At 32.3% G+C, this 10,204-nt stretch overlaps 1 protein-coding gene across 1 annotated transcript; it reads left to right on the top strand.

The window, feature by feature from the left end:
- The first annotated feature begins 849 nt into the window (after window positions 1-849).
- LOC127135307 (uncharacterized) lies at window positions 850-1,414 on the top strand. The gene is made up of 2 exons (XM_051062051.1): window positions 850-1,136; window positions 1,231-1,414. The coding sequence occupies exons 1-2, from the start codon at window positions 894-896 to the stop codon at window positions 1,294-1,296; spliced, it is 309 nt and encodes a 102-aa protein (XP_050918008.1). The 5' UTR covers window positions 850-893; the 3' UTR covers window positions 1,297-1,414.
- Window positions 1,415-10,204: the final 8,790 nt, after the last annotated feature.

The following is a 10,204-nucleotide window of genomic DNA, read 5'->3' as shown; positions in this document are numbered from 1 at the left end:
TTATAAATACTCTAATATCTTACCAACATGAAAGACAACCCGACTATAACACAAAAATACACAAATATATAGGAACTTTTCATTCCACGTGAACTACCTTTCAATATCACAACAAACTTAAAAACTTCAACAACTCTTAATCACTAAGAATTATATCGCATTTGTGCTTAACTATAAATAATAAGTCATATCTGAAGGATCTTTAACAACTATTGATCAGTCCTATTTAAAGAAATTTAAAGACAAACACAATAACAATAAATTAAAAGCTAATAATTATCTGGAACACAATCATTCGTTTAAAAGAATCTGTTGGTAATTCTTAGTTTTTTTTTAATCAAATTGTTAAGTAATGTTCTATTTTTTATACATTGATAGCATATCACAACCATTTGTGAATAAAACTTTAATTTTATTTATGATAAAAGTCGTAGCTCAACTAGAATGTGTCAACGAAACTAAGTAAATATAAATTATTGATATAAAATTCAAGCTGATAACATTTATTTATGTTTATTAATTAGAATTTAATATTTATCAATTAATATTTTTAAAATAAATTAATATTAAAATATTTGTACAGATTTAGCCATTAAAAAATCTTTACACCAACATTATATATTAATTAAAAGGATTAATACCATTTACTCCAGTCATATATGAATGTTATTTTTTAGTCCAAAACCAACCTTGTCAAATAAAGATTTTGTTTGTTTAAACTTTGGGGAGAAATGACACACACCTGTTTGTTTAAACTTTGGGGAGAAATGACACATGCCTGATGCTTATGTATCATGATAAGTGATATTTCTCTTCATTTTTAAGTGACTGATGACATAACTTTTGCCAAATCAGTAAATTATGTTATAATAATGCAAAAAAAGTGAGAAATTATGTATCTTCTGCAACTTGTCTTCTCCAACGTCTACTACAACTTGTCTTTTCCATCATCTTCTCGGACTTGTTTTCATTTGAAATTAGGATTTGAAATGGGTGGTAGTCGAAATTCTTCTATCGAGAAACCTAATGGAAGAGAAATACCCAGATGTGGTTGCAATCTATCAATGAAGATACGGGTTTCAAACACTCACAAAAACCCTAAGAGAAAGTTCTGGAGATGCAAAAGTTTTGGAAAGGTAAGTATCATTGGTTCGAAATAACTGATATTGGATATTGTAAATCAATTCCTCCCCAATTTCTTCTTGTTTCAATTGTTTGATTTTTTTGCAGAGTGATATAAGTTGTGAGTTGTTCGTTTGGGATGATGAAGTTGATGAATTGTTATTGAACACTTGAAAAAAGAAAAGGTTCACAGGTGCAGATATAGAGTGGAATAATTGTGAAGTAATACTTGGTTATCTTAAAGAATTGGGCAACGATTTCGAGAAAGAGTTTGACAAAGAATATGGGAAATAATCAAGCTTAAAAAAGGTTGAAAATTTGAAGAAGTTGCTGCAAATTGAAAGGAAGAAGACTTTTTGGTTAATGGTTGCCCTTATTGTATCATGGATGTTTTTAGCTATTGTGTTCAAATGAATTAAGTGTCAGTGAAATGTTCAACTTTGTTTCAATGTAATGTTGTTGGTCTGTTGTTGGTTTCAATGTAATATTCAAATGTTCAAACTTGTATCATGGATGTTGTTAGCTATTTTGTTCAAAACTAAATAATTGTTAATGTAATGTTTAAGTTTATTTCAATGTAATGTTGTTGGTCAATTGTTGGTTTAATGAATGAATGAGATTGAGATGCTAACAAACATATTGTGTTTTGTTTAAAAGCAACTGATAAATGAAATATAGTCATTGTAATGCTAACAAACATATCATAACATTAAGCCTTAAACATGTCATTACATAAGCATTAAACATATGTCTTTACAGTCATTACAATAGGATTAAGAAACTAAAAGTTGCAAATGTCTTATAAGTCAAAAGGATTACAAAGCATCAAACAAGTATTACAAAACCATCAAGCATTACATAAGTCTATACTCATTGCCCTGAAACATGTCCCTAGCCTAAGGAATGGTACCACCACAGTAGGTTCTTGAGTCAAAGTACCATATTCATTTTATGGTATGATCATTGATTCATCATTTCTTGCACTCGGGCCTTTAAAGGACTTGATTTTCAATTTCTTCAACATGTCATTTGATTTTCTTGGAAGCTCATATTTCACTTTCTTTGTTGATTTTGGAGCATTCTTGACAGGAATGGATTTTATTTTCTCAGTTTTTTCAACACAAGTTGGTTTAGTTTGTGCCACACTAGTTGGTTCAGTTTGTGCCACATCAGTTGGTTCTCGATCAGTTGGTTTAGCTGTTGTACATCACTAGCTACAGTCTCTTGTGCTTTACTTTGTCTACGAGCCTTTCTCTATAGCAATTAAAATAAATATGGTTACCAAATGAACCATTGTATTACAGACAAATCAAGACAGTTACCAAATGAACAATTACCTTTATTTTCAAAGCTTTTGGATTCTGAGTTGTTGCCTTGCATTTTCTAGAGTTATGACTCATTCTATCAGATTTAGTACACTTGTAGGTCATTCCAACTCTCCTCATCCTTGTACCACCCTCACCTAATTCCCTAAATCTAAGTTTCTTTGGTCTACCAGACCCTTTCTTGTACAAATAAGGGAGTAATTCATCTGCATCAATTGTATGCCAAATATCCATCCCATTTATTGGGATTATAGGAACACTACAACAAAGTTCATGTTTTTCCTTGGAGTAGAAATCATCCACAAAGTCCTCAGGTTTTAGTTGCCTATAGCTTATTGTTTCACAAGCATGTCTACAAGGAATGCGTACCAAATCCTAAAACCTGCAGGAATAAGTTTTTTTTCTTACATCAACTGAATCTTTATGTGACAAGGTTGATTTTGCACAAAAAAAAGGAAGGTAAACCAAAAATCGCATATATAGAAGAGATAAAATGATATTAACCCTAATTAAAATTATGATAACAATGAATCCCTATCATTAATCTATCTTTTATGTGTACTAAAAATCTCTCAACATTCATCTCATATATAAATCATTTTAAAGTTTAATAAAGTAAAGTCACTATACATATTTTTTTTCATATCTGTCATAAAAGTTTAGGAATTACATGTATAATTTGTTAACCATATTCTTAAAGTCACATAATGTCGATAACATATACATCAACTATTTTGATATAAAATTTATTTTAAATATTAATTGTGAATAGTTTTACAAACTATGAGAATTAACATATTATAAATATTTTTAAAGATGAATTTGTTAAAATATTTAATTTAAATGATAAATTTAGAATGTATTTGATCTAAAAATAATTTGTTAGAATAAATATTGAGAAAATAGAAGATGGATAGTCACTGTAAAATAAATTTACATTGATAATCCATTAGCAACATGAATTTTATCAAATCACATCTACATTTTAAAATTATTTGGATGATATGATAAAATGATGATTTTTTATTATACGATAGTGTAAAATTATTGTTTAATGTCAATACATGTCCATTAAACTCTTAAATATTTATAGCAATTTTGTAAGAGAAAATAAGACATGCATCATCATTGTAAAATAACTTTACACAAACATTCAATGAACGATGTGTATTTCTCCAAATCTTAAAAATGATTTAAAATTACTTGAATAACATGACATATTAATAATTTTATTAGATGACGGCGCTGTAAAACTATATTTATTAAAGTCAATACATAAGATGAATCAAATAGTGCATACATGACTAAAGGAAAGACAATTTTAATTCAACTAGTTTTTCTTCTACGAGTAATGAGAAACCAATTAAACAATCACCACCACAAAATATACCTTTTGTAACACCAGTTTTACAACGGTCATCCTGTTAACCGTGGTAATAGGTTATTTTTGGACGCTTTTTTGTTGTATTTACCAAAGGACATGTCACAACGGTCATATGTAACAACCGTAGTGAAATGTACATGGAGTGAAATGGTTCGAATCCCAGCACCAACAGTTTTCTATTTATTGTGATAATCATGTGATTGACCTTGTATATCACTACGATTTTTTAAAACTGTGGTGAAAGGTGCTACTTATTTATATATAAGAGAAGTTATCTCTCGCTTTAGTACATAACATTCGTCTCTCTCAAAACGAAACCCTAACAACTATGTCACTCGTCTCTCTCATACGGAAACCCCAAAGCGAAACCATAACATCAAATCTTAGCCAATGGGTATTTATAAGTTTGTTTTCACTATAGTTTTTTTTCTTCAAAATCTGTTTCAATAGCTTGTCTCATAATGTTTAAACTTTTGTCTTGTTTGACTTACAAGTAGAGATGCTTGTTTCAATAAATAGGACGAAGCTAAAGTTATAGTTGCAAACTTGTGTGAAAGATCCAGAATGAAATACATTCAAAATACACACAAGTTGGCAGCTCTAACTTTAGCTTCATCCTTATTTCATTGTGGACACCCCACTATGGGACATGTACGATACGTTTCTGAAGTATTCTCTGAGTTGATATGTTTTTTGTATCGTGTATATTATTTATGGTTTATTGTTGATGAATGTTGTTGTTAATATTTGTTTAAAATATGAGTTTATTATATATTATGTCGTTTGAGTGTTTTTCCAATCCTTTACCAAATATATAACTTTTCAAATTGCATTAGAAAATTATAATATGATAGATAAAGTTGTATTAGAAAACAAGTACACATTCAATTCTGGATAAGAATTCTTTAATCCGTTATCTATATGTTGTTCTTTGACAGTTAGAACTTGGTTTAATGATTGTAGCTCTTCAACTACCCATATCTCCACCTTTAATTTTGTTTGCAAAGTAAATAATATTTTGTAAAATGAACTAGAGGTGAAGGTAGGGGTGGTTGAAGAACTAGGATAATTAAACAAAGTTTTAACTGTTAAAGGGAAAAATATGGATTAGGAGTTGAAGAACTTTTGTCAAGCATTAAATGTGAACTTGTTCTTATAATATAACTTAGTTTATCATATTATAATGTTCTAGTTCAGATTGAAAGATTATATGTTTTGTGAGAATTGGCGAAATAAGCATTCCACATAATATATAATAAACTCATGTGTATATATCACAACGATTGTTTAACACAACAGTTGTTAAATATTATTCATTAAAGAATATCACAACGGTTGTTTAAAGTAACCATTTTGGTAGATAGCATGCTACAAAGACACAATCATTGTCGCACGTCCATGGTCGAAAGCTTTATACATACAATCACACCTTACCTCACAACGGTTGACCTAGCTTGGTGGTATCCCTTTACCAACCGTTGTGATAGGTGTTTTCCGTAGTAGTGAATATTTCTTATATATATATATATATATATATATATATATATATATATATATATATATTCCTTGTTATAAACCTTAATCTATTCCAGTTAAGTATTTTCTAAATGTAATAGTCTAGTGATAATAAATATCATTCTGTTTTTGAACTAAGTAATGGTTAAAGAAGTTAAATTTATGATGTTTTGTAGAGTTTTACGGCTTTTAATATGGTGGAGAGGGGGTGACCTGCAAGATTAGCACTCCAACACTAAAGTCAGTAAGAGAGTAAAAATGAAGTTTGAATGGAGAAAGATTTGAATACTTGAGAAATGATATAGTCATTTCTTTAAATAGGAGATTTAGTTAGCAATTGAACGCGTGTAAGGGCATGAAATATGGTGAACCTTAAGATCACTTTGAACAACGAGGATAGACTTCACAAGAAATTTCATCAGTGTGGCAGGGAAATGAAGTACACATGTTCTGATCCTTAATGTTTTACGCTTCGCCAATATAGGGCTTATGTGCTTTTGCAACATATGATTGTCCCAAAATAGTTTCCCTCAAGTCTTTGTTCTAATCTATAGGGTGAGGATTTGTGATGAATATCCTTGTTCGACCATAGACTCATATAAGTGGAGACCTTTGATGGGGCATCGCCACCCTTAGGAATAAGTTCATTAAATACTTTCCTCGCGTGGTGTGACGCGGCGCTGGAAGAGGATGAAATGTATTATACTCTTGTCAATAATGATGGTTTTCCTCTCTCTAAGGTGTTTGAGTATCTTTTGAATCGTTTCAGGTGAATCTTCACCATTGTTAATGCTTAGTGATTGAATGATCTTTGACATTCTAAGGGAGTATATAAGGCTTTCGAAGTGTCGTCCTTTCTTTTTTACTTTTAATACTTTGCACAAAAAATAATTTCTTTCCTTTTATTTCACTCTAGATATATTTTTGTATGGGCGTCAATTCAATATTAGAAGACTTTTCTCAATGGTTTCATCTTTGCATGTCTAATTTCTCATTCTGCTCTTGAGTTTTAATATTTGAAATTTCTGCTTTCGCCCTTTTTCTAACATTTTTTAGGGTTTTGGGGACGATAAGTTTTTGAGTTTGTTTTTTATCTACGTCACACATGTATTAGTTTCTTATCGTAGTTAATCATGGTTGTTACGTCAATTTAGACCAATAATGCCACCAAAGACATTTCAATAGATTGGACGAATTCAGAGATATTGGAGGTTGCTTTCGTCTTCTCTCGTGAAGATATTTTTGCTCAAGCAGTAATCCATGTTAATCAAACGAAATATTGGGGTGTGTTTACCCCATGTGAGAATCAGAGGATCTATAATTAATATGGTGGGAGCATGATTTCATTCCATGAATTCATATTCTCTCTCATCGGTTGTCGTCTTCCTTTTAACGAGTTTGAAGTTGGTTTCCTAAACCATTTACTTATTTCCCCCTCGTAGTTCCATCCCGTGAGTTTGTCATTTGTCAAAGTTTTTCAACACTGTGTGAATATAATGGGAACAACTCATATATGGCATTTTTTTACCTCTTCAAGGTACAGAGTAGTGCTAATTTCATAAATGATTTTGGTATGCTTCTAAGAAAAAACGTTAAATACTTTGAGACCTACTTTGATATTATGAAACATTTAAAGGGCTAATTCTTCTTGGTCGCTTCTCTAAACTAGGATTCTCATGCAAAGGTTTTCCGTCCAGAGTCTGGTGCTTCATCCACATGCACATACATCTTTTGTAAGTATAGGAATCAAAGTCATTTCTTAATAGGAATCAGGATGTATTGCCACCAGAAGGAAAACTTTTCTAAGGAAGAATTATACTTGAAATCTCAGTTGGTGGCCTTATATCACGAACTTGGTCACGTAGGAGGATTTGGTCCATCCGACCTGGAATCCATAACTCATTTGAAGAATTTCATACAAATCCATTGGTTGGTCAATGCTAAATCCAAAGGGGAAAAGAAGAAAATATGTGGTAACTGACCCTAGGATTTCGACCACTTTTCTTTTTTCCCTTGAATTTCATTTGATGTCTCCCGTGTCTTTGAAAATTCCATAAAGAGTGAAGATGTCATGCAGGGATTAAGGAAGGATATTTGGGTTTCTACGGTTTTGGTCGGAATTCTGAATACGCCTTCGTTCAAGGGAGTTTCTACCTCAGACACGCGGGACCCTTTTTGGCCCGATTATAGAGCATATTATACAAAATACTCTTCCTAGCACTCGATACGAGATTCAGGTTTCCCCTGATCATGTAGTGGTAGATGAAACTGTGCATTCTCCTAGTTGGGAAAGGGAGGGGAGGTTAGCCTCTATTCCTGAATTAGAAGAGTGATGACACTCTGTCATTGCATAATTTTTACGAGAAATTTTGATGTAATCGAGTTATATTCGAGATAAATGTGAGTTAAAGTGAAGAAGAAATGAGAAGAATAAAAGAAGAGAAAAAAATAAGAAAATTGGACTTAGGAGAAAAATTAAAGCAAAACAAGCAAATTTCCCTTGGAGTTATTACAGTCGCGATTCCCTCTATCGTGGCCCCGGTCCTTTTCATCACGGTCACAATGCTTTACATTATGTTCATGATGAGTTGTTGATTTGACACATTTTGGCTTGTTTAAAAGGAAAAGAGAGGCATTATGAGAAGGGTTACGAAATTCGGATACATAAGTGACGACAAGGAAATATTGGAGCTTAGAAGTTGGAGTTTTCAACCATTGAAGACTTTCTTCTTCCTTGATTCTCATGTATTGTTCATCTAAACTCATGGTAATTACTTGTTTAACATGAAATAGCTAGATTACTCTTGATTATGTTTTGTTAGACAAAGATGATTGAATTTGTTGAACTATGTAGCTGACTTTGTAGAATTTTATTGATTTGATATTCTAGTTTTTATTCAGTTATTTTTTATCTTAATGCAATTTGTGTTTTGATGAGCATGTGAATTGAACCTAGGAGCACAGAGATCAATGACCCTAAAGTTATGAACCTGAAATAGGATAATTGTTCAAATTTAGTAATTGGTTTAAGAATAAATAATTATAAGTTTGTCATCAAGGAATTAACAATCTTTCTTGCCTGTTTTTACTTCAAACTCGCCTAAGGAATTAAAGAGTTGTGGTTAAGAAGAGTGAGTTATACACCAAGGAATTTGGTATAACGGTCAGGTTACTTTATCGTATTTTATCGGAATTTGGTATAACGGTCAGGAATTAGTTTGTCATCGAGAAAATAAATGCAATTACCAACAGTAATAATCATTGGAATCGAAATGAAACCTAATCACTTTCTCAATCTTGCATCTTCTATCAATTTTATTTGTGCAATTTACTTTGCAAACTGAACTTGAACCCCCTCCCCTTAATATTTACTTTTAAATGCACACTAGTAACCTTGCTAAAATAACGCAATCCCAACAGAGATGATCTTACATTTTTATTACTTCAAAACAATTAGTAGACTTAATAATTAGGTCAAAAAAGAGGTCCATGATGGGAATCTTCTTCGTAAGTGTCTCTAGCTCTGGCCTGTAGGTGGGGGGTCCTCTGTGCGGGTGAATCTAAACCCTTTATTGCTTGCACATCTAGGTCCAATGATGAATAGAGAAATTCATTCTTTAATATCTGATGACGATTATTCTTACTTCTCGGGACTCTTTGAAGATGTTTTTCGAAAGGAGTTGGCCGAACTGGCTTATCATGCCTGTCGAGCATCAACTATTCTGGCCTCTAGTGCCACTTATAGGGAAGAGGTTTTCTTACCTGACCTCCTACATTAAGATAGGGAGAAGATCAAGAAACGGGTTGATGACCTTACTGTTACTGTTGAGCAGAACTAGTTTTTGGAAGAGATCTAAGTTGATTCAAATTTGTTTATATAGTTATAGAAGCGGCTTTGGAGCCTTTTGAGCATGCTTGTATTCTGGTCAAAAACCTGAAGTAACTTGTTCAGAAAACATAATGTTGAGTATGTAAGAACTAATTCATTTCATGAAACTTGTAGACAAAGTTTTTAGAGGTTATTTTAGTATTTCTCATTAAGTCTCACTTGTATTTAAGCAAGTGAGTGGTGTGAACGAATAACATCTTTTATTCCTTTTGTAGTCTGCAGCAGTGTGTGTATGCAACCATTTTGTAACCGTTTTAAGAGTAATGAAAGTTTGTTATTATTCTCTTTTCTCTCTCTTGTTCCATTGTTCATCTTTATCATCTTGTGCACCAATAATTGGTATCAGAGCTCCGATTCAGATCCACAGGGAAACACCACGAGAAACACGGGTGAAACGGGGAATTCATGTTGAATTTCTTATTAGAAACGTAATAAAATCACATATCTTGATTTTGCGAGATTGGTAAATATTGTGTTTAGGTGAGATCTGAGTGTATTGCACAAGCTTGAAGATGAACGAAAATAATATGAGCACCAAGCTTCAAGTGTTCGATGGCAAGAACTGGAATCCTTGGATGATTCAGATGCATGTGTTGTTTGGAGCTCAATATGTTCTTGATCTCATCAATGACGATTACGTTCAGGTTGCACTTCTAGAAAATGCAATAGATATGCAGAGAAATGTTCAACGTGATTTGAGGAAGAAGGATTGGAAGGCTCTATTCTACATCCATCGGTGTGTGGATGTGAACGTGTTTGAGAAAATCGCTGATTCGACGATGACGAAGGCTGCATGGGATACACTGGTGTGGTGCTACGAAGGTGATGCATCAGTGAAGAAGGTGAAGCTTTAGTCTCTACAAAAGTATTATGAGAATCTCAGCATGAAGAACAATGAGAAGGTACCTGACTACATCTCTAGAGTGATTCTGATCACAAATGAGATGAAGTCGTGTGGAGAAAATCTCT

The sequence above is a fragment of the Lathyrus oleraceus genome, chromosome 4 (assembly GCF_024323335.1).
Source record: "Lathyrus oleraceus cultivar Zhongwan6 chromosome 4, CAAS_Psat_ZW6_1.0, whole genome shotgun sequence".
Classification (NCBI taxonomy): Eukaryota; Viridiplantae; Streptophyta; class Magnoliopsida; order Fabales; family Fabaceae; genus Lathyrus; species Lathyrus oleraceus.
The sequence above is the reverse complement of the archived record's forward strand: the minus strand, read 5'-3'. Positions and strand labels throughout refer to the sequence as shown.

Excerpts from the sequence above, each read along its gene's own strand:
- LOC127135307 (XM_051062051.1), top strand. The coding sequence starts at position 894 with ATGTATCTTCTGCAACTTGTCTTCTCCAACGTCTACTACAACTTGTCT. Across the intron at positions 1,137-1,230 it reads GATGCAAAAGTTTTGGAAAG|AGTGATATAAGTTGTGAGTT; the intron begins GTAAGTATCATT and ends ATTTTTTTGCAG.